This window comes from Halichoerus grypus, chromosome 6 (assembly GCF_964656455.1).
Source record: "Halichoerus grypus chromosome 6, mHalGry1.hap1.1, whole genome shotgun sequence".
NCBI lineage: Eukaryota > Metazoa > Chordata > Mammalia > Carnivora > Phocidae > Halichoerus > Halichoerus grypus.
The window spans coordinates 57,463,319-57,488,174 of record NC_135717.1 but is presented as its reverse complement, the minus strand read 5'-3'; the positions used below and the strand labels follow the sequence as shown (position 1 = coordinate 57,488,174).

At 39.0% G+C, this 24,856-nt stretch overlaps 2 protein-coding genes across 9 annotated transcripts in view; one reads left to right on the top strand and one right to left on the bottom strand.

Annotated features, from left to right (window-relative positions):
- NSUN6 (NOP2/Sun RNA methyltransferase 6) overlaps positions 1 to 4,235 on the top strand; it is a 55,858-nt gene extending 51,623 nt beyond the window's left edge. Inside the window, exons 10-12 of one of the 2 annotated variants that reach the window (XR_004922798.2) lie at positions 892 to 1,017; positions 2,549 to 2,962; positions 4,173 to 4,235. Coding sequence is in view for 1 of the 2 variants with exons in the window: in XM_036109801.2 (XP_035965694.2) it covers positions 892 to 1,017; positions 2,549 to 2,761 (339 nt within the window). In the remaining variant the exon portion in view is untranslated. Of the gene's footprint in view, positions 1 to 891; positions 1,018 to 2,548; positions 3,172 to 4,172 lie in introns of those variants that run through there. The other variant, XM_036109801.2, reaches the window with a different exon arrangement.
- Positions 4,236 to 7,904: 3,669 nt separating this feature from the next.
- Positions 7,905 to 24,856, bottom strand: part of CACNB2 (calcium voltage-gated channel auxiliary subunit beta 2) — a 377,418-nt gene continuing 360,466 nt past the window's right edge. For all 7 annotated transcript variants that reach the window (XM_078075192.1, XM_078075194.1, XM_078075197.1 and 4 more), the window contains 5 exons: positions 23,578 to 23,687; positions 12,553 to 12,704; positions 10,882 to 10,977; positions 9,770 to 9,955; positions 7,905 to 8,989 (listed from right to left, as the gene is read on the bottom strand). In XM_078075192.1, coding sequence (XP_077931318.1) covers positions 8,498 to 8,989; positions 9,770 to 9,955; positions 10,882 to 10,977; positions 12,553 to 12,704; positions 23,578 to 23,687 — 1,036 coding nt within the window. In that variant the 3' untranslated portion in view covers positions 7,905 to 8,497. The remainder of the gene's footprint in view (positions 8,990 to 9,769; positions 9,956 to 10,881; positions 10,978 to 12,552; positions 12,705 to 23,577; positions 23,688 to 24,856) is intronic.

Sequence of the window (24,856 nt, the reverse complement as noted above, 5' to 3'; positions counted from 1 at the left end):
AGAATTAGAGTTTCCAAGCTTGTGCGCCACTTCTGAGGCGGGAGTGTGCCGTGTGTACTCCAGGACAGCAGAGGCCGGTGTTGCTAAAGCAGAGTAAGCAAGATGTGTGAGGTGAGGTCAGAAGCGCAGCCAGAGGCCTGCTCTGGGTAGGGCCTGGAAAACCCCTGTAAGGACTTGGGCTTCGGCTCCGAGTCATAAGTCAGGGCATTTGAAGGGTTTTGCGTGAAGAAGTGACAAGTTTTTAAAAACACCGCTCGGGCAACTGTATGGAGAAGAGGTTATAGGAGGGCAGACAAGGAAGCAGGTGGACTAAGAGGCAGGCTGCAGTAATCCAGGCCAAAGACAGTGGAGCTTGGACCAGGATGATAGCAGTGGAAGGAGCCAAATTCTGGATAGATTTTAAAGGAAGAGCCAGTGGAATTTGCTAATGGATGGGGAGTGTGAGAGAAAGGGAGGCATAAAAGATAGTATCAGGTTTGGGGCCTGAAAATAGCACATCTCTAATAGGTCTCAGAGGGAAGATAGGTGTTCACTTTGGGACCTGTCGAATTTGATAGCAGACATATGGAGAAGGCAAGTGAATACATGAGTACAGAGTTCAGAAAGGAGTATGGCTTAAAAAGTGTGCGTGTGTGAGTTTTGGACACAAAAAGTGGTATCTAAAGCAGTGAAACTGAATGAATATTTTCAGGAAAGTCTTGGTTTAAATGGATTATAACAGCTCCAAGATAGTGAAATGTACCTAGTCTGGAATACTCTAATTAGAGAACAAATCTTGGTCATATGGAACATTTATCCCAAACACTTGAAAGGTGGTATCCTCTCAATCTAAAATCCCATAAAATGTTGCTTTTGCCTTGTGATACACAGAGTCTGATCATGTTTCTTTAGGCAGTTGAGCTGCTGAAGCCGGGGGGCGTGCTGGTTTATAGCACATGCACCATCACACTGGCAGAAAACGAAGAACAGGTTGCCTGGGCCCTCAGAACATTTCCTTACCTTCAGCTTCAGCCCCAGGTAAGAATAATTTCAGTTTTCTCTGTGTAATCTGACAAATTACAGAAACATGAGTGTGGGGATAAACACAAGGTTGTTATAGGAAGAACTATGTCAAGCAAAACTTCGGAAACAAATACTGCAGTAAACAAGAATGCTTCTCTAATGAGATCCGTTTTAGACTGTCCGGAGAGAATTTCCACATCCTAACGAAGTTTTTCTCTGTTTTCGTTCCTTGCCGTTGTGTTAAAATGCCACAGAGCCCAGGTGTCCCTGTGTTACATACTTCTTTCACTTGTGGCTCTTGTTTATGTTACTCAGAACTTTTTTTTCTAAAAAGTTGTTGGTTCTTTTCCCCTCCTACTCCTAGATTGTGCTGGTATGGAGTATGTTCACCATTTTTTCGCAAGTCACATCAGGGCTAGCCAAGGGGGGGACAAATGGTTCAGTAATATTGCTTCTTTATGGCTTCTGACATAAAATATCTAACATTTAAAAAGCTTTCTTATACTTTATTTCACCTGTCTCGGTTTTTGTCAAAAGTATGACTATATTTTTAACCCATGATGTTTGGGATGAAGTGTAAATCTGTAATAATGCTCACATTCAGTTAGATACATTGAACATCTAACTTCAGTACCCTCCTGTACAGAATTCTAGTTAATTGGAATATATGAATAAAAAGCAATCCAGAGATGGTTTCTAGACTCAGAAAGGAAGGTAATTGCATTGTAGAGGAAAGGAAGACTTCAGAATTCACTTGAATTTTATGTGTGTGTGTGTGTACATATGCATATACACTCAATATATGCATATACATTCAATTATAGCTGAAAGAGATAGAAATCCCCCCCATGGATTAATAAACAGTAGGTTAATAATACATAAGTATTAAACGTAACAATTATGCAGTGTTGACTTGATTTAGGATTATGGATCTTGTGCAGTCGTGGTTCACACATATCACTCAATTCCTTATGATTCTGTATTCTAAACTAATTGACGCAGCCTTAGTTTATCTCTAATATTTGTTCTAGTACATTCAAAAACAACAATAGGAATTTTTTATCATCCAGTTGATATGGGTCAGAGAAAGTCACCTTTAGGTGCCTGAGGAACTGCCGTCAGCTTTGGGGAGTGTGATAATAAAGCTGAATTTTCTTTTATTGCTGTTATTGATAAAAATGATCCACTTAACCGAGTGACCACTATATGCCAGGCAGACTACCACCTTATTAAATAAAGTCTTAGAACTAAGTATTTTATCTGTTTTATAGATGAGGAAACAGAGTTAGGTAAAGTTACTTAAGATCACACAGCAAAAATGTAAAGCTGCAGTTTTTGATGAGCATATGGGTCATAATAGATACTCAGTCATCAGATGACCATATATTACTACCCAGAAAAACTGCATGTCATTCCACAGAGATACCATTTGTCTATTTTTGGAATTGGTGGTACTTATACCTCAGTTTTGTCTTTTAACTTAAATTGTATGCAGGCACACTTACCAATGATAGGATGTTCACATCTTCTCATTTTCTCCGAACAGGAACCACAGATTGGAGGAGAAGGAATGATGGGAGCTGGCCTCTCACTGGAACAATTGAAACAGCTGCAGCGATTTGATCCATCTGTCGTGCCATTACGGGACACTGACATTGATTCTCTCAGAGATGCCAGAATAGAAGACATGATTTGGCTGGCAAATAAGGATTGTATAGGGTTTTTTATTGCAAAATTCATAAAATGCAAAAGCACATAGAAGGATCCTTAGAAATGAAAATTCCAAACGTTTGCTGTATGGTTGTTTTTGTTTTTTTTTTTTTTTTTTACCCAGCTGTTGTCGGGTCTGGTGATGGATGGCATAGTTGCTAAGGAAGCAGAAAAGACTGTCAGCAGTTGGACCAGGGACCAAGAGATTTGACCAAGAGACTCTACTTCATGGAGGAAGTAGTTGGGGGTGGTATGAGATTATATTCTGTGTTTTTTAAATAATTTTTTTCTTAAGGATTTAGCACAGTAAAAGGAAAAGGAGGTGCCTGCGGATATCTGGAGCATATTTTCATTTGGGGTTTTGTGTTTTAATGTGTAAATAATGTAAGTCATTTTTAATGTTAAAATGTGTGATTGTAACAAAGGAATAAAATGAGCAATATTTAATTTGGTAAAAAATGTTCTTGAGTTCCTAAAGTAGTTCCCTAAGAATTCAGGGTATGGGAACTCTGTTTTCCATGTACCCATAACTGAGTTGAGCATTTTATCAGAGTTTTTCCGTTTACTATTTGATAAATCAACTTTTTTTTTTTTTTTTAAGATTTATTGATTTATTTGAGAGAGAGAGAGAGCGTGAGTGAGAGGGGCTAAGGGAGAGGGAGAGAGAATCTCAAGCAGACTTCGTGCTGAGTCCAGAGCACGACACTGGGCTCGATCTCACGACCCTGAGCTTGAAACCAGGAGTTAGATGCTTAACCAACTGAGCCATCCAGGTGCCCCTTAAATCAACTCTTTCAAATGAAGTCTAGATCTCTCCTAAATGGTAGTGTGCCTTTACCAAGTTTACTTTTTTTCATGCTTTTAAAAACCCAAAACAAATATTTTCTTCACTCTGTACATTAAAATTATGAGAATATTCCACAATTTGGGTACCTTTCATCATCCATCGGAACACCTATTATACAAGTTAATGTGATATGACTGGGGAGATGGAAAAAACCAGCTTCTGGTAGCTGGGAACTGGCTTGGCACTTACACCTTGGTGTTCTCTTGAACATAAACAAATTCACTGAACACCAACATCAGACAAAGCAACTGTGAATATAGTAGATCACAACAAGAAAAGACCACTTCATAATCAAAATCTAGAATCCAACAAAAAACACAAACATCCCGTTAACTGCAAAAGTGACCAAACATCCCACTGTTAGTGGCCAACATGTGACTGCTTTTATTAAAAATTATAACCTTAGGCTTGCTTCATCCTACCGCTTTTTAGATAAGACATGTTAAAATACTCAATACCCAGCCCAGTTTAAAGGCTGTCTCATATAGTGTTAAATACATTTAAATGTTTTAACTTTCATTTGGATCACCCCCGAGTTTCTCAGCCTCGGGTATATAAATAAGGTAGACAGTTGGGAACAATTGCCTAATAGTTTCTTTTTTTTTTCTCCAAGGTTTCTATTAGGAATTTCTCCTGACTGTTGTGTCCATCAAGATGGCAAGGTCTCTTGGATCAGGTAAGATATTTAGCAGGCCTCTTCTTTGAAGAAGGCTTTCTTGAACAACCTTCGCGGAGGTTGGCTTAGGCATTTGTCTTTCCATACACCCCCTAGGAACCACTTCTGCTGCCCTCATGGCACTGAACACACTCACTCTTAGTTTAATAGGCATGCTCCTTACCCCTCCCTCCCCCCAGGCCCCAGAAAGTGTTGGAGGCAGGAACCCTGTCTTTTCTCTCACTGCTTTAGAGCAGATCATCAATACATGCTTATTGAAAGAGGGACAAGATATTTCACGCTCCAAAAGATTCAACTATGTGACTGACTTCTTTATGTCCCTCATTCTGCCTTTTTATCCAGTAGATGTTCTTGGACTAAAGAGAAGCACTGTTGACCTATGTAATTCCGTTTCTAGGGCTCTGCACATTTCTCCAAACTTTGTTTTAAAAAATGCACGTCTTCTCATGCTCTCTGCCAAGCCTTACGTGCTCAGTTGAAAATCGTAGACAGGGAGACAAGCAGTAGACGTGTAAACTGTTGATTGATACTGACAAATAGCAAAATACAAGCGATGCAGGCAAAACAAAAGAAAAATATTTGCATATTAAGAACAGGAGGACAAAGAATAATTTCAAAAATGTTGGCTTTGACAAAGACCTTTTCAGTGGGTTTCATTCCTTCCAAAAATGGGGCAAATTGGAAAATAAGACACAATCTTAAGGGACACAAAGTTAAGAAAAAGTAGAATAAAAAGGGAAAAAAATCTGGGAAATGTGGAGGAAAAGAATATATTCTCTCTTAACATATTTCAGGGTTAACATAGATATTTCTGTGAAACAAACAAAAAAAAATTTCAACTTAACAGTGAGTACATTTTACTTCAAAACCCTGTGCCACATTTTACTTTAAATAGTAAGGTGACGTACAAATATAATATAGCCAGAATTAAATAACTGGCCTAGAATCATCTAGTTACCTATTTTCTCTATGTGACTTGATATATTACTAATAAGATGAGAGTATCCAAGACTAGCAGCATTGTATCATTGAGCAAAGTGGGGGATAAGGGTGAGGATTTAAATTTGTCATCAAGATGGATCTTCATTTTATGAAGGAAGAATAAAAAAAAAATCTGAATCAAGAATTGCCACACATAGTGAATTAAGGTGGGAGAAAGCTTACTCGGCTCCTATTTTAAAAGATCTTTACCTTCTGTAAACTAGCATTTTATCAGACATAATGGGAAATCACTAAAGTAACCTTAGGGATTAGCATTGCCCTTAAGAAAGATGCTCCACCGTGAGAAGTGTTGTTGAAAATTTGACATATTCTCAACTATAAGAATCATTCCTAAAATGGCAATTAATACTACTACTAATAAACAGTGCAGAAAGCCAGCTCTTTATTTGTTTTATATGAATGACTTTAAACCAGATTTGTTGAACAGTTCAGTGTAGCTGACAGTGAATGTTTAACAGGAATGCATAGCAGACCATGTTAAAAATGTGGCATTGTCCCAAAGTACAATATGACTAAGACATCCTATATTTAGCAGCACCTTTTTGTAACAGTAACTTAAATGAGCAGTAGAGAAAGAGCATAGGAAAAACTGAAGTGGGTTTGACAATAAAACACAGAACTATTAAGAACAGTTCCATTTCCAGCATTTTCTAGGTTGACTACAAAGATCATGATTCTACAACTGAGTAGGTTAAGGTTAAGCCTTTGCTGAGTGAAAAGACTAATTTTACATTCCACAAGTCAGTAAAATCTCCCATTGCCCTTGGGATTATTTCTTCATTTACAAATTGAGTACACACTGTTCACACATATGCCTGCTATACAGTTTTCACGTACAGATGCTCAGAGTCAAATCCTGCAATAGTTTTTCGAAGAATACTCTGATTTGGACTAGTATGTTTCACAGTAAAGTGAAAAATTAAGACTCCAGGTAAAAAGTTTTAAAACTGGAATCTGTTAGCATGACTCTTTGAAAGGGATTAGTGGTAGCAGCAAGTAAGATAAATACCAGTTATACTTCAAGAGTTTTAAATATCCCAAAGTCATTAATTGGGATGCAAGTTTTCAGAAATATTTTATACAAGTTAACTTTAACTGGAATATGGTTTCCCAATGATACGAATATTTTACATCAAAAATGTATATATTATGACTACTGTTTTTATATTCAATAAATAAATTTGTCAACAGTACAGAGCTAATTAACAAAAAGATTAATTCTGAGGAAAATGTTCCTTCTATTAGCTGATAAAACCCTTCAAATGTAACTCGTTTTTAAAACTGAGTTTTCTTGCAGGGGAAGGGAAATAAGGAGTTAAATGTGAAACAGTTTTACTTAGAAAGGTCCCAGAATTTTTGGCAAGAACCTGGAATAATCAAAGAAGCAAAACAAAAATAGATGAACTTATTTAACAAAATAATTTCATAATGTACAGATCCGAAGTTAGGCAATTATAGCTCGGCATTTTCCAGGGACAAACTTCAGGTGCTGGGTACTTGCACACCTAATACTGTCTTACCTGTCCAGTCATGACTGGACAAAATGTACACATAGTGACAAGGAGAAGGTGGTTTTAGCCTTTAGCGTGACAACCACACTGTGAGCTGCTTACGGTGCTTTCATTGAGGCATGGAGAGTAGTTATCTTCTGGGTTCCCCTTCAGAGTAGATGTCTAATGGAGGAAGATATTAACATTTTGTTCACTTCAAGTCACCTCATTTTGCCCTGATTACTTCTGAAGAGCAGAAACTTTGGTTATAAGAAGCACTTCTAGGTTTTGATGGACAGCGAAACTGTTGGGAGTTGGCGGCAGGGAATGGAATGAAGGGGGAAACTGAAGGGAGATAAACAGCAGGAACCATAGGCAAGGTTAGAAAAGGAGGAGGTGGGAGAAGTTAGAAAAATTTATTTTCCCACGAAATAATTCTACAAGCTGTGTAAACATTTCTTACTAAAACAAATACTCAAACACACAAAGATTGTACATTTCCAGTGAAACACTCACAGTTAAAAGTTGCCTGTATTTCTCCTCTCTAGGAGCAAAAACAAGGAGCCAGCGGATGAATGCCTTCCTAGTCACCTTTGGCAGCAAGCTTCCTCACATTCCCTGACTGCTCAATGGATTCTCAAAGCAACACGTAGCACAATTAAATACAAAGCCAGGTGGGTAGAATTCTAAGTATATCGGTCTCGAGTCTTGAGCACTCAGCTCCATCTCAGTCACTCTTACACACTCGTACACACAGACACACTTGCATACGGAGGTCCGGCTCGTAAACTCCAGTGCAGTGACATAAGACACTAGCTACTAAGAATGTGTGTGTCACAATCAGTGTGAACTGCATGGATTAGAACAACCTTTGGAGTTTGGTTATATTTATACCATAATTTATGGTCAAAATTATAAACTTACAAGGATGGTAAAACATTCAGAAATCAAACCTTTTCAAGTCAGGCAATCACACATATTTACAGTATGTACAGACTTTCTACTAGAATGGGGATAGGTGTCTAGACGATATTACAAATTTCCTGAAGGTGGGCATTTCTAGTCCCTGTAATTCATAAAGCAAATCTGCTGACTTGGCATTAAGACTCTAAAATAGTGTGATCAAACTGATATATATATATATATGTATATATATATTATATATATAATTATCATAAGAAGGTGTTTGCAGAAATAACATTTACAAACTATACAGTACACAGTACTAGTACATAGAAAATAGATTCTAACTTTATGATCCCCTTTGTGTAAGGCAAGACTGAATCTGTCCCCAAATTTAGTCAGCCAGAGGTACAAGCAAGAGACAGTGGTCCATGGTTAAATGAATATGCAAATCAGGTGCCTACATATTAAAAATCTGGAGCATCAAGAAATTCCACTTTTTACCTGGGCCAATTCTGGCTTGCTGGATACATTAACTACATTTTTGAAAACATCAACTATGTTTCTTAAAATACTAATGCCACCTGGATGGCAACAGATTTTGTTCAAGTGGCAGCGATCCCAAACAGTTTTTGAAAAGTCCAGTATACAACCGGAGGTCTGCAGCCATACCAGGCAAATTTATGTAGCACTTACAAAAGAAAAAAAAGTATATTAATACTCTCTGTATTGCTGTTGCTTGAAGAGCAACAGCATGATAAAGTATACAGGACAGATCACATACGACTGCAATGTAGACCCCAAAGATTGAGTCTGAGGGTGGTGGTATACAAGACTTAAAAAAAAAGAAACACAAACGGGCAAAAGTCACTGGCGGATGTAAACATCCCTGTTCCACTCCCCAGCCTCGTTCCGTTTTTTGGAGATGCCTTCTCCGTCCTTGTCACAATAGTGATCCTTGGATTTATGCCGGCTCCGTTGCTTGTTGCACTCATTGTGGTCCTGCTCTCGATCCAGGTCCCTGGAACGGTGCCGAGACTCCCTGTGTCTGTGCTCACTGCTCCCGTGGGGCTCATCTCGGTGGTTATGGTCTCGGTGGGGGGCATAGTGGTCCACGTGTTCGTGGGAATAATCTTCCTTCGGCTCCGCATAGGCAGAGTCTCGACTCTCCTGGGTTTCTGAGTCAAATGTCTCCTGCCTGGAGAGGCCTCGACTCGTCCCACTGCGATGGCTGTGGTGCTGGGCGGAGGAGGACCGGTGCTGGGGCTTCTTGACGGGTTCCGGGCAGGGTTCATCTTCAGCGTGGGAGGCAGCCCGGGCAGGAGCGGAGCGCTCAGTCCTCTGATCGCCGTGACAAGCCTGGCGGGGAAGGGAGCAAACACAGGCATCAACCAAGGTCAGTGTGTAAAGAACTAACATGTCATGAGAGCAAGGCTGCCCTTTCAGGGTTATTCCCTTGTGAGTTTCGAAAATGAAATCTAACCTAACTCAGTTACTTAATTCTTTTGATAACATCCGGTGGCATTTTTATACCAGACTTTTTTTTTTCCTTATGAATAAATGAAGGGGGGGAGGGCATCCTTTTATATGTTCTCCTGGGGTTTCAAATCAGATACACGTCCCTAAGGTTTCTCTACACGCAAGTGTACATTTCACTACTTCTACGTGAATACTTGTGGGAAGATTAAAGATGTTGGCTTTGCTTAAGGATTAAGGGGGAAGAAATAAAATATCAGATGCTTACATATAGCACTTAGTCTTCTGTATTAACTAACTCAGTAATGCAGCAGCCCTGGGAGACAGGTTGTCTTCCTGAGGCAAAGGGCAGGTAAGCAACTTCTCCAACCTTATACACCCAATAAGAGGTGGAGCTGGGATTTGAACCCAGGCAGTCTGATCCCATGGTTGTCCTACTGACAGTGTAGAAAAGTACTACCCTTGTCTTACAGGACATGTAATTAGGGAGTTTATATATGTTTGTAGTGTATTATTTATACAGTTTTTCTTATGGGTACACAACTCACACTGAAGACAGTAAATGACTCAATGTAACAGGCACTGTGCTGGGTAACTGGGCTTGGATCCCAGCCAGGTGACCTAAGGCAGCCAAGTTAAGGCTTAAGAAAGAGCCCCTCTTACCTGTGAATTAGAGGCTTGAGTGGGGCTACTGGGCAGAGTTGAAGTGGCTAACGTACGACTAAGGAGAGGGTTGGGGAGATGGCTGCTGGGAGGGTGGGTGGCCTTCCAGTACGCCTCCAGATAGTCGGCAAGGTGCTCACAAGCATCCTCGAGCTGGTTCTCGTCCAGGATCACGTCAAACAGTTCCTGCAGCAGCAAACATTTCCGATGACACACTTACACCAGCCTGCTCTCACCCACACTCACAAAAGGAAGGGGCTCATGTGCTTCTGCTTTCTCCTTTTCAGACTGGCTGAATGTCCTGTTGAGTCAGATTGCATCTGTCTACTTCAGATCATTGCTCACAACCCTAGATGCTTAACCAATAGCAATGCCCAAAAAGTGAAGGGTATAATGATAGTTGTTTAGGACAGGATCAAAAAGAGAGGTAAAAAAATACATAATCTGGACAGTAAGAGGCCTGGGTTTGACATAGAGACTATGAATGAAAAACTTAATCTTGGAAATTACTGAGGCAAGATTAGGACATGAAATTTGGCAGAAGAAAGCTGAAACCACTGATAATTTGACAGGGTCCAAACTTCAAAATAAATCATAATTCTTATAGCTTCTGATACATCTGCATATCAAAACAAAAACTTAGAGGTGTTCTATACTCCCAAAGCATGATATATAAAGCAGGGATCAGGAGGAGGAATGTGTTCAGGTATCAGAAGCTAGGTAACTTGATTGTTTAGAAAAAAAAATTTTTTTTTCACATGGTCTCAAATCAATTTCTCAGTTATTAAGAACTGGAACTATTAGAAGCAAATAATAAATCCCAAACAGATCCATTTTATAAACCAAATTTTGAAAACATAATCTTGTTTCATTTAGGATACGTATTAGATATTAAAGCGAGGTCACCACCGAATGCACTGGAGCTTTTTGTAAGCCATGATCTAGACAAATGCTCATGGGAGGAGGTAGGGCAGTTCACTTTTGGGAATGAAGACCATGGCTAAGTGGGGAGAATTCTCTCCCCCGACATCTGTTTACCTGTCTGGTTATTGCCCGCTTGCTTTCTAAATATAATGCCAGGGTGGAGTATACTGTATACAGAGATGACTTACTGGAGGACACTGAGCCAGTTTATCAGCTGCTACCATCTGGACATTGAGGTGTTTAGCTTGAGATTTCCCTCGAGATTTTATTAACCTTTGTAAAACCTGTGAAAGATAAGATTTAACAAGAAGAATATCTGCACTTGGGTAAAGAACAAAGTTTGTTATTCACTCTAGGGCCTTTTTACATATAGCCCAAGTGGTTTACAATAGATTGAGCTATAAAATGTATAAATCTCAGTTGCAAGCTTTAAAAAGACTTTAAAGAAGATAACTAGCATGGAGCTTATTCTGACTCTTACCTTTTTTCAAAGCTAGCAGTTACCAAACTTGTCTCATGACTCCTTTATGTTTAAAAAAATTGAAAACCCCAAGAGCTTTTGTTTATGTGAAGTATAATGTTTACCATAGTAGAAACTACAATTGAAAACATTTTTAAATATTCATTTAAAAATGAATGATAAACCTGTTAAATTTTAACAAATTACTTATTTTTGTAAAAAATATCTACATTTTTTTGCAAATTTCTCTAATATGCTTGGCTTCATAAAAAAACCAAAGTCTCCTAGCTACATTTACATTTAACCTGCTACAGTGTCTTGTTTTGGTTGAAATAATGTGAAGAAATCCACCCTTCCACAGATGGGTAATTCAGAAAAGGAGGAGTACTGTAGTAGCCTTTTCAGGAACTGTGGATACATTGTTCTTTGATATTACACTAAACTCAACAAGTGGTAGTTTCTTAAAGACTAGTTGCCATGTGAAAGCTTAAACCCTATCAATGAACTTTTCTTACTGTTAAATTTCATTGCATCGGTTTATCTTGAAATTTGAAATTTTACCGTGCGTGATTTGTAACATCATTCATTGATCATTTGAGAAATAATGGTTCATTGAATTCTTCAGATCTTCCAAATGTTGACACACTTCTTATACAATATTAAAGCAACGCTCTTAGGTGGATACAAATTTTCTGAAATTTTAATTTTCGTTTGAATGCTTGAGTTTTATCACTGGTGACAAATGGGAGAATATCTGCCAAATAACTAAGTCTTAATAAACACAGCATGTCAGTTCTTTCAAATAAAAATGGTAAAAAAAAGAGGCTCCTTGAGTTTATAACTTGAATAGTCACTGAATGTCCTCAAGCTAACTGGTAAAAGTAAGTGCTTCAGCTATTCAAGTTTCATTACACAGAATATTGAAAAGCCTTGTATTTAAGAGTCAAAATTTAGTAACATTAATAAACGTTACTACTTTTTCAGGACATGTGTCAGTGAAACTGGATGGTGGTGGTGTTTTTAACTGGGAGCACTGTCTCCATTCATGGACACTAGCAGTTTTACCCACCACTGCTTTTGCACCCTCAGTGCAAATGTCAAAACAGTGAAAAAGGAGAATGATGTCTTAGTATTATTATGGAAATAATTTTGACTTCATGGACTCTCTAGAAGTTTCTCAGAACCTTCCCCCAGGAAACCACGGACCACACTTTGGGAATTGCTGTTCTAAGCCATGAAACTAATAATCATGCTTGCTTACTTGAATCTTAAAGACTTGACTACCCTGTCTCATCAAACTCTTTATGATGGATGGAGATATAGCTTGTTATAACTGTAAAGCAAAACATATACAATTGTAGTTAGGTTTGATTAGAGAGCAAATAACAACCCTACTTACCTTAGGAGAAGAAATCTTTACATATACTATAATAGGGGCCAAAGAAGTTTTACTGAGTTGAGCTGGATGATTAATAGTATCCGCATCAAGGACTACCAGTTGCAATGTTCTTGCAAGTTCAAAAATCCTTTCGATTTCACTCTGAACTTCCGCTGTAAAAGGTTAAGCAGAGTTCAATTAAAGTATTTTTAAACCAAATTGAAATAAAAATGGTACACTGTTTCTTCAACAAGAAGGGAAGTAGGGCAGCCAATAGGTTCATGTTTACAGGCAATCGAGGTGATAAAAGGTATCCTTTGGAAAGAGCTGGCTCTCCACAGAACCTTTAGAATTGAGGGAATTTGTCTCTCAGCCAGCTCTAAAATTTGCTTCCAGTATAACACTCTTCGTGCTATAAAACTTCACTCTGTAAAATCATTTCATAAAGACACTGTAAAATAGAAACTTAAGGATATCTTTAACGTGTCTGTTTCTGACCATGTTACCATAGCAACTATCACCATGTTTCTTTTCACTGCATCAGCTTAATCTGTGTTTATACTGTCACCTATTGGTATGCTTTCTGGATATGATAACCTAGATATGTTTATTAGCAAGGTGAAATCCAACATAAAATAGGAGGGACGTTAATAGTATCTGTAACAAACTTGTCCAAAAACACACTTCTCATAGTTTCTGCCAACAGACGAATGGTCCTGCAGTATTCATATTTTAAAAGGGTAGTTATCCATTAGAGGCAGCACTATAGAAATCCACACTATAAGATTCATAGAAAACTTAACTAAAAATATGCTTGAACACCAAGAAAATTTCAGTCTATCCACTCTGTGATCCCTCTATATTCTAAAATAGGACTGTCCAATAGAATGTTCTGTGATGATGGAAATAGTCTGTATCAGTGCCATCCAGTATGATAGCTGCTAGGCACAGGTGGCTGCTGAGCACTTGAACCGTAGTTAGTGTGAATGAGAAGCTCGAATTTTAAACTTAAATAAAAGTGAGGTAGCCAGAAGCAACTGTCCTGGCAGCACAGATCTATAAAGGCCTAACGTGTAGCTTGTAGTGTCCTCTACAATCATGAAGGGCAGATTCTAGGAGGCTCCTAGACCTACAGAATACCTTTTAATTCCTCTTACGCATTTAGACCCATGCAGAAGATTGCTGGAGATAATTTCAACTAGTATATTGTTGCAGAAAAGACAAGTCACTAATCCTCTGCCTCACAGTATGTTATGACTAGAGTCCTTTTATTTACCTGGATGTCTTTAAAATCTGGGCTTAAACCATTTACAGTACTAGCTTTAAGATAATATTTGGTTACATGCTGCTTATGACAGTCTTGCTGAAAGAAAGACCAAAAACAAGCTGATTAAGTTTCTGGATCTACCAGTTGACAAGAAACACAAAGAATAGACAATTACATAAACTACACGAGTATAATGCAGTTAGAAAATTTCGGACTCTGGAAACCCTATGGATAAGTGACCCAGTCTCTTCAAGCAAGAAATTATAAGAGGGAAAAAAAAAAAAGACATATGGAAAATTACAGATTAAGAAACTTACGAACCTATGAACCAATCACTATGGATTTTGCATCCTGATTCAAAAATATATTTATAATATATAAATGAATAAAATGATATATATATATATAATTACATTTTACAATTGGGAAATGATACATGGCTAAATAGATATCTAATGATACTAGGGATGTATTGTTAATATATGATAATGGCATTGTAGTTTAAATAGAGTCCCTAATCTTTAAAAACACATACTGAAATATTTACAGATAAAATCATATGGTCTAGGATTTGCTTCAAAATAATCCAGAGACAGCTGGGGGGAGAATGGGGGGGTTGCTGGAAATGAAACAAGACTGGCCATGAATGTTGAAAGTGGGTGACAAATACCTGAGGTTATATTTTTACTTCCTTATATATTTGAATTTCCTTTAAAAACACTTCTAAAAATAAAAATGGTATATTCTGATTTTTTTCATAATAGTGTTCTAAAATATTACTAATATTATTCAGATATTCTCTGTTGACCTTTAAATTTTTATTTCATTTATCACCTTGTGTGGCTTTGTCCCCAACCATTGTCTTCATGGCCACTGACCCCCAACAATCAAGTTCCAATCTAAATATTATTGTAAGCATAATGAAATTTGATCAGCCCACAGCTAACATCCTACTCAGTGGTGAGGCTGAAAGCTTTCTCTTGGAGATCAGAAACAAGACAAGGATACCCACTCTTGCCACTTTTATTCAACATAGTATTGGAAGTCGTAGCCAGAGCAATTAGGCAAAAAACAAAGGACCTCCAAATCGGAAAGGAAGAGGTAAATCTGTCACTATTTGCAGATAACATTATTATAAACCCTGAAGACTCCACCAAAACCTGTTAGAATAAATAAATCCAGTAAAGTTGCAAGACACAAAATCAGTATATAAACCTACATTGTGTTTCTACATACTAAAAATAAACTATCAAAATGAGTAAGAAAACAATCCCATTTACAATTGCATCAAAAAGAAGAACATGCCTAAGATTAAATGCAACCAAGAGGGGAAAAGACCTGCACACTGAGAACTACAAGACAGTGATGATAAAACTCAAGAAAATACAAATAAATGGAGATTCTGTGCTTATGGACTTGAAGAATATTGTTAAAATTTCCCTACTACCCAAAGCAATCTACAGATTCAGTGCAATCCCTATCAAAATTCAAATGACTTTTTCATGGAAATAGAACAATCCTAAAATTTGTGTGGAACCACAAAAGACCCTGACAAGCCAACTTAATCTTTTTCTTTTTTTTTTTTTTTTTTTTTTTTAGATTATATATTACTTATCTCAGGGGTACAGGTCTGTGATTCATCACATTGCTCACCATAGCACATACCCTCCCCAATGTCCATCACCCAGCCACCCCATCGCTCCCACCCCCCTCCACTCCAGCAATGCTCAGTTTGTTTCCTGAGATTAAGAGTCTCATGGTTTGTCTCCCTCTCTGGTTTCGTCTTGTTTCATTTTTCCCTCCCTTCCCCTATGATCCTCTGTCTTGTGTCTCAAATTCCTCATATCAGTGAGATCATATGATAATTGTCTTTCTGATTGACTTATTTCGCTTAGCATAATACCCTCTAGTTCCATCCACATCGTTGCAAATGGCAAGATTTCATTGTTTTGATGGCTGCATAATACTCCATTGTGTATATATATACCACATCTGCTTTAACCATTCATCTGTTGATGGACATCTTGGCTCTTTCCATAGTTTGGCTATTGTGGACATTGCTGCTATAAACATTGGGGTGCAGGTGCCCCTTCAGATCACTACATTTGTATCTTTGGGGTAAATACCCAGCAGTGCAATTGCTGGGTCATAGGGTAGCTCTATTTTCAACTCTTTGAGGAACCTCCATACTGTTTTCCAGAGTGGCTGCATCAGCTTGCATTCCCACCAACAGTGTAGGAGGGTTCCCCTTTCTCTGCATCCTTGCCAACATCTGTCATTTCCTGATTTGTTAATTTTAGCCATTCTGACTGCTGTGAGGTGGTAACTCATTGAGGTTTTGATTTGTATTTCCCTGATGCTGAGCGATGTTGATCAACTTTTCATGTGTCTGTTGGCCATTTGGACGTCTTCTTTGGAGAAATATCTGTTCATGTCTTCTGCTCATTTCTTGATTGGATTATTCTTTGGGTGTTGAGTTTGATAAATTCTTTATAGATTTTTGGATACTAGCCCTTTATCTGATATGTCATTTGAAAATGTCTTCTCCCATTTTGTCAAGACCAACTTAATCTTGAGTGAGAACAACAAAGCATCATGCTTCCTGATTTCAAACTATATTATGATACTATAGTAAAACTGCGGTATTGGCATAAAAACAGACACATAAATCAATGGAACAGAATAGAGAGCCCAGAAATAAACCCACACATAGATGGTCAATTTATGACCAAGGAGCCAAGAACATACAGTGGGGAAAGTATAGTCTCTTGGGACTGGACAGCCACATGCAAAAGAATGAAATGGGACCACTGTCTTACACCATATACAAAATCAGCTCAAATGGATTAAAGACTTAAATGTAAGACCTGAAACCATAAAACTCCTAGAAGAAAACATAGATAGTAAGCTCCTTAACATCAGTTTTGTTGATGATTTTTTGGATTTGACACCAAAAGGAAACACAACTAAAGCCAAAATCAACAAATGAGACTACCTTAAACTAAAAAGCTTCTGCACAGCAAAAGAAACTATCAACAAAATGAAAACGCAGCCTACCAAATAGGAGAAAATATTTGCAAATCACATGTTTGATATTCAAAATATAGAACTCATAAAACTGAATAGCAAGAAAGCCATCGGATTTAAAAAATGGGCAAGAAGGTCTGAATAGACATTTTTCCAAAGAAAACATACACGTAGCTAACAGACACATGAAGAGATATTCAACATCAGTAATCATCAGGGAAATGCAAATCAAAGCCACCAATGACATATTACTTCATACTTATTAGAAAAACTAGTATCAAAAAGACAAGAAATAACAAGTATTGGTGAGGACATGGAGAAAAAGGAATCATTGTGTGCTATTGGTGGGAACACATATTGGTACCACCTTTGTAGAGAATAGTATGAGTTTTTCCTCAAAAAATTAAAAATAAAATTACCCCCGTGATCCAGTAATTTCACTACTGGGTATTTACCCAAAGAAAACAAAAACACTAACTTGAAAAGATACATGCATCTCTGTGTTTATTGCAGCATTATTTACAATAGCCAAAATATGGAAGCAACCCAAATGTCCAATGATAGATGAATGGATAACAAAGATGTGGTACATCTATAAGTAATGGACTATTACTCAGCCATAAAAAATGAGATCTTGCCATTTGCAACAACATGGATGGACCTAGAGGATATAACACTAAGCGGATTAAGTCAGAGAAAGACAAATAGCTTATGATTTCATTTATGTGGAAAAGAAAGGAGCAAAGAAAGAGCCCCCTACCCCCCAAAAAAAGACTTATAAATACACAGAACTGGTGGTTGCCAGAGGGGAGAGGGGCGGAGGAGGGGGTGAAAAAGATAAAGGGGATTAAGAGTACACATATCTTGATGAGCACTGAGAAATGTATAGAACTGCTGAATCATTATACTATACACCTGAAACCAGTATAACACTGTATGTTAATTACACTTCAATAAAAAAGGGAGAGAGGTGAGAAATGTATCTGTACTAGAGATTTTCCTTAGAGTCCATCATGCTCAGAATTTATTTCAAAAAACAAATGGCCAAAGACTTCCTTAGCATTCTTTCCTGAAAGTGAAAAGCAGTCTTAAAGTCAATTTATTCCATCAATATCGTCCTACCCAGTGAAAGGATGCACACTCCGCATCATGAAGATGGGCAGGCCTTACTCATCTGTCCACATCCTACAGTCCCTCATACCCACGGAGTTAAAACTGGCACTGGTAAAATGAATAACATTTTTGTCAGTGCTTTATATCTGACATTGAAAAGCAATACTCAGGAACAATCATAATGTTTTCTCCAAGACAAGAAAGAGAAAGTTAACTTCTGTAGAAGTTTCTGTAACTGAACAATACTTGTAAAAACAGAGTGAGGAGATTGTTACTTTCATTGTGTTATAGGAAATCTAAGTGGTCAGTTAATAATAAAACTATGATATCATTCTAGTATCAGTTATTGAATGATAACTGCAATGCCATTTGCATAATCACTAAGCACAAAACTCTAATTCTGACAAGTGCCTTCTTTGTCCCAAAAAAAGGAAATCTCTAAAGCCTTCTCTAAGCACCTTTTCCTTTCCCCAAGCCCAGTAAGTTCTGCCCCTGTGCTCCTAACTCCCTGGCACCAAAGTGGCTTGGGGCAGAAATAGTCTTCATTACTTCATAGAGCTATGTGATCCTTGGGAAACATACTTAACTTCTTGGAGCCTCAGTATTCTTTTCTGGAAAATGGAAATGAGAATTAAATGAACCAACATGCAAACCATCTATTACAGTGTCTGGCCCATAGTAAGTAATAGATGTCAAGTACCGCTGACCCTTGAGCAACATGGGTTTGAACTGTGCGGGTCCCTTATATGCAGATCTTTTCAATAAGTACAATACAGCACCATCAATGTTTCTCTTAGGATTTCCGTAACAGTTTTTTCTCTAGCTTACTTTATTCTAAGAATACAGTATACAGTATATAGTACATCTAACATACAAAATATGTGCTAATCAACTGTTCATGTTATCAGTAAGGCTTAGGGTCAGCAGTAGGCTATTCGTAGTTCAGTTTTTGGGGAGTCAAAAGTTATACCTGGATTTTCCATGTGGGGGTTGGTGCCTCTAACCCCCATCATTCAGGGGTCAACTGTAGTGCTTTGTACCTACCTCTATTAACAATTATCCCGCTGAATTTCAATGACAGGATTGAAAATGTTCCCAACAGGCAGTGAACCGAGAGAACAATACATTATTAGTTCTATTCCTTCCCTTACAATACAGTGCCTGGTACAAAGTTGGCACTCAAATTCTGTTGAAAGAATGAGTCAATTAAATAACGAATTTGACTACCAAAATATATGTAGACAAAGTGAACTACTCCCCTTGGGTAGAGAGATTGCTAGAGCTGGGCCATCAATGCCGTGTTGTGGAACAAAGAGTGTACTAATTTCTCGAGACAGCTATAATGGTAAGAGATCAAAAGGAGGAAAGAAATTAGATTCAAAAGATCAACTAGTCACATAAATTCCATGTTCATCTGCAAGGCTAATTTTATAGCCTTCTGTCATCAGCCCTTCACTCTCCATTCTTCCTAAGAGGGGGCAGATGGTCAAGTAAATGCAATCAAGCGTCACTGCCACATGGCACTGCTCAATGGAAAAAAAATCTGGACTGCTAGTCAAGATCCCCAAGGGTCCAGTCTTGGTTTTATACCTTAGTATAAAACTACACAGAGCTATTCATTTCCTGTGGTTCTCAGATTTTTTTAAAAAAGATTTTTTTTAAGAGAGAGAGAGAATGCACACATGAGTAGGGGGAGGGGAAGAGGGAGAAGTAGACTACCTGCTGAACAGGGAGCCCGACGCGGGGCTCGATCCCAGGACCCCGGGATCATGACCTGAGCCGAAGGCAGACGCTTAACCAACTGAGCTACGCAGGCGCCCCTGGTTCTCAGATTCTTTACTGTACAGTGACAGGCTTGAAGGAAGTTGGTAGTCCTCCCATTTTGGCATATACAGTAGAATCACCTGGCGGGCTTGTTCAAACAGACTATAGGGCCCCACCTCTAGAGTTTCTGATTCAGTAGGTCAGGTTTGGGTCTGAGAACTGTCATTCCTAACTAATGTCCCATGATGTTGACGCTGTTGATCTGGAGAACACACTTCAAGAACCACTGAACTGAATGCTCTCAGGTTTGTCACCCCAGTTCTAAAGTCTGTGGTGCTATAACGTAAGTGATGAGCTTTGCTTAGTTGAAACTTTTATTGAGATAATTATAAATTCACACGCAGTTGTAAGAAAAACACAGAGCTCCCTTGTACCCTTTACCCAGTCTTCCCCAATGGAAACCTCTTGCAAAACTATTGTGCAGTATCACAACCAAAATGTTACCGTGATCCACCAATCCTACTCAGACTTCTCCAGTTTTCCTGTACCCCCTGTACGTATGTCTATTTAGCTGTATAGAATTTTATCATATGTGTTGGTTCATGTGTCAGCACTACAGTTAAGGGGAACTTTTCCATCACAAGAATAAGTGGCAAAATAAATGGTCTAAGCGAGCTCTTCAATTGGGTTAAAATATTTACCAGGTTGGAAACATTGTTATCTATCCACCTGTGTTGCTAATACACAAAGTAAATGCCTTTCCTTACCCCTTGCATGCCATCAGCTGCAACTGTTGCCATGTGCGCAGCTAAATCTGCCTTTGCTTCCTTAACTCTTGGGTATTTGCTCAATATTTTCCCACCTTTAGCACACAGTTTTTGCTCTTATGTGGTACACACAGGCACTATATTCACATCTCTGTGTACAAACGTGTGCAAAGATGTACCCATCTTTCCCTAAATTGATTTGTCTCTGGGAAAGTGCTTGGGGTAAAACCAAACCATACTTTTGAAGAAGTTGGGCAGTTTGAAGAAACACCAAGGTGACTCCTCTTAGAAAGCAATAATATCATTATCTAAATATATTACTTTTAAAAGTTTGGACTTGGGCGCCTGGGTGGCTCAGCTGGTTAAGCTACTGCCTTCGCATGATCCTGGAGTCCTGGGATCGAGTCCCACGTCGGGCTCCCTGCTCAGCGGGGAGTCTGCTTCTCCCTCTGACCCTCTTCCCTAATCATGCTATCATTCTCTCTCTCTCTCAATAATAAATAAAAATCTTTAAAAAAAAAATAAAAGTTTGGACTTGGAATTGGCAAATAACTGGGTACCCACACCCATAACTATTTACATTCAAATAATATTTTTATTTCTAAGAGTGTAATGTTCTTTGTTTGCATTCCCTACGTTTGAATAGCTAATGTAGATAAATTGTGATGCAACGGGGACAAAAGGTTAGAACTTGTATGAGTCTTATGAGTATAAATAAAGCCATGTGTCCGTGCAGAGAAGTCCTATACCACCCCAAAACAGCAAAGAAGATGTACTTAAGTCTTCAGATTTTTCAGGGTTTTCTTTTCCTTCCTATCATACAGAGGTCCATCAGCATAATAAACTCCAAAGGCAACATACTATGCTTTTGTTTATGTAACAGAAGTTGTCTAAAGCAAATTTTTACCTATCAAATTATATCTTCACTCTACTGGATCTTTCATCCTTTTGTAAAAGAGATAAATGCTGAAATTGATCTCCTCTATTAGATTTGAGGTAGATCTTCTCAAATTTAACCTCAACTAAATATAGAAGAATCTTAAGGTATAGCATATCCACATATACGTACATTCCTGGAGTGTTCAAGCATCAGTTTTGTACTGTTAGATCATAAACATGTTTCCTATACAATAGAATCCACATAACAAGCATAACTTGTTACTCAACATGTTGTAGTGACACAGAAGAGGTATCAGCTGACCATTCTCCTGTCTGTTATCATGACTTATTTCCTTTTTTTTTTTTTTTTTTTTAAAGATTTTATTTATTTGACAGAGAGAGACACAGCGAGAGAGGGAACACAAGCAGGGGGAGTGGGAGAGGGAGGAGCAGGCTCCCCGCCGAGCAGGGAGCCTGATGTGGGGCTCGATCCCAGGACCCTGGGATCATGACCTGAGCCGAAGGCAGACGCTTAACGACTGAGCCACCCAGGCGCCCCATCATGACTTATTTCCTAGTGCTGCCATAAAAAATAAAAATCCTCATACTTACAGAGGAACCTACCCCTGTGTTTCCCTGGGAGCAGACTCCGTATTTGCTAGTACAGTGTTCACGGAGACTTTATAGAACGTAACTACTGTGAATATTGAGAACTGACTGCATCTGAAGCCCCGTCCTCTGTGCCGAGTTCCAGGTCTGTACGTACAAGTGATTGCCTGCTGGGTATTTGGATGCAAATTCAACGTGTGCACAAATGCGGCCGTCATTTTCCTTATCCCCAATTCAGGCCACTCCCTCTAGCTCCTCATCCTGAATCCCTTCTCCCCAGAATAACACCATCAGTGACCCAGCTCCTGAAAGCAAAACCTTAGAGATCATGCTGGAGTTGGCTTCTTCATGTTCCATAGATTGCCCATACCGGACTCTCTTATCTCTGGATTCCTTTCATTCTACTCATCCCCTGTGCCACTGTCTTATTTCAGTCCTCTCTTAACCTCTACCTTGAGTGATGATGACAGCCTACAAAATGACCTCCCTGTCCAACTCTTGCCCCATCTCCACCCCACTGCTATAGGGATTCTCCTAAAGGCACCAGTTTTATTAGTTTCTGCACAGAGTACATTATTTCTCCCTGAATCTGCTTCAACAGAATCTGAGTTTTTCCCTGAGTTGGCTCTTGCCCCGTTCCATTTTCTTCTCCACAATGCTGTCAGCGATCCTTCTAAAACACAAGTCCTGTCGTGTCATATGGTCTGCTTTCCTACACCTTTCTACCAACATCCACGATAAAAGCCCTATAGAGTCCTACATGATCAGGCACCATCTCTCTGACCTCCCGCCCCCTGGCCATTCCACATCTGTTACACTGGCTTCCTCACTATCCCTTAAACATATCACACACATTCCTGCCACAGGGCCTTTGCACCTTCAGTTCCCTCTGCCCAAAACAGTCTTTTCGCAGGTAGCTGTAAGGCTAAAGAATTCACAACAAATCATTCTGCTAAAATGTCATTTCCTCAAAGAGGCTCCTGTCTTCCCCATGTAAAATCACACTCTTCTCAGCTTACTCTCTACCCCTTGGCCTGCTTTTTCTTCCCAGACTCCTCAACCACTGACTCCTACATCTATATCTTTTATCTCAACACCCACCCCTCCCCTTACACACACTATCCTGAATATGACATAATCACTGATAAAATTCCGTTACTAAGGGTCTTTGGATAATAGCTATCCTTGATGGAGAACAACTGTGTTTAATCCTTACAATAATGGTAGGGAGTAGTTAATATCTCTCTCTCCTGTTGTTGTTGCCTAGATGAGGAAAGGAGGCACTACAGAGGTCCATGAGCTTGCTCATGGTAACACCAATGCAAAGCCAGGAATTTTTAGTGTGTACACAGCAGCTCACATTAGTCAAAACAAAACAAAACACCACAACCAAAACATTAATGCTGACAGCCAGTGGAATATTTAACTCGAAACTATCATAACAAATCTTTCCATAGCATGAAATTACTAAAACTGTAGCACTAGCCACTGGCAACGTGGGTCCATTTCTTCTCTGCTCTGTGACACATGGAATTAACCATCTAGTTAGAGCTTCTCATTGGCAACCTCGGGAGAGAAAAGTTTAAATAGCCTAAGCCCCAGTCTACTGCACAGACTTACCTAAGCTTGACCTTGTGTTGGATCTTTCTATTATGGCATGCTTGCTGGGATTGTTTAACACTGAGCGCTTGGCGAGCGAGATGTCAGCCGTGACCCTTGTGATGGATATCCTGTTGGGGGAAAAGTAACACAAGACCCTGAGGTTATTAATTGAATATAAGGGGGTAGAAGTACATTCCCCAGACTCACCTAAGTTTGAAATACATAGTGAACAGTATTTTCAAATGAAAAGATGTTAGGGCACCAAATCATTGATTTTTGCTTACCCCGTACCTCCTTACTTGGCATTTATCATTTGCTTACCAAGTACTAAGCACTGTAAGCTGGATTACCTCCCTGAATTATCCCCAAAATTCTAGCAGAGAGGCTTCTTCTAATCCCACTTTTGCTGATGAAGAAAATGAGCCAAAGTAGGTTATTTATCCAAGGCTATGTATTTCTAAAAGGTGGAGCAGGGATTTGAACCCAGACTCCGGAAAATCTGGTTTCTTAGCCCCTGCACCAGAAGTGTGGTGCTATGATAAGCACAAAGAACAAGTAAGAGTAAGAACAAGACAGACATGATCTTTCCTCAGAGAGCTAACAGTCTAGTGGAAGAGATGGGCAATAAACAAGAAAATTAACTGGTAAAATTAACTAAAGCTCAAGATGGCTGTTGTGGAGAAGACAGTGTTGTGCCAGGTAGTAAGGAGTTAGGGGGTCATTTTAGGTATGGTAGAAATGACAGCACGACAATCTGGAAGCTGGAAACAGTAAAAGGACTTAGACCAGAGAGAGCCAAATATACAAGTAATAGAAAAAGCCGTGGGGTAAAATAGAAGCCTCACAATACCCTTGAAGACAACGGTAAAAGGGAGACTAAAAACAGAAGGTTTGGTGAAAAGTCTGTTTCAGAGTTAGAGCCCTCCACCTCCCCTCTGTTACATGAAGTTGCCAGGTGATGCTCCTTTCCCTGTGTGATAGAAGATTGCTGGTTTATTCTCTACAGACAATAACATGCAGGGCCTGTGACCAGGAGACCCCAGGCAGAGTGAGGACAGGGACACTAGATGGAAAAGAAAGGATTCTAAATGGTGAGCCCCCAGCCTCTTCCCCATCTGAGAATTTTGATAGCCAGGCTTCCATCCTCCAGGGGTCAGAATGGAAGCGCTTTTTCCCTGGGACATCTGACTGCCAAAGGGAAAAAGACTCCAAAACAGTAACACTGGAGGTTTCCTATGGACATGGTCCAGTGAGGTTGTCCTATAGGGAAGCACAAAGCTGACAAGCTCCATCTATG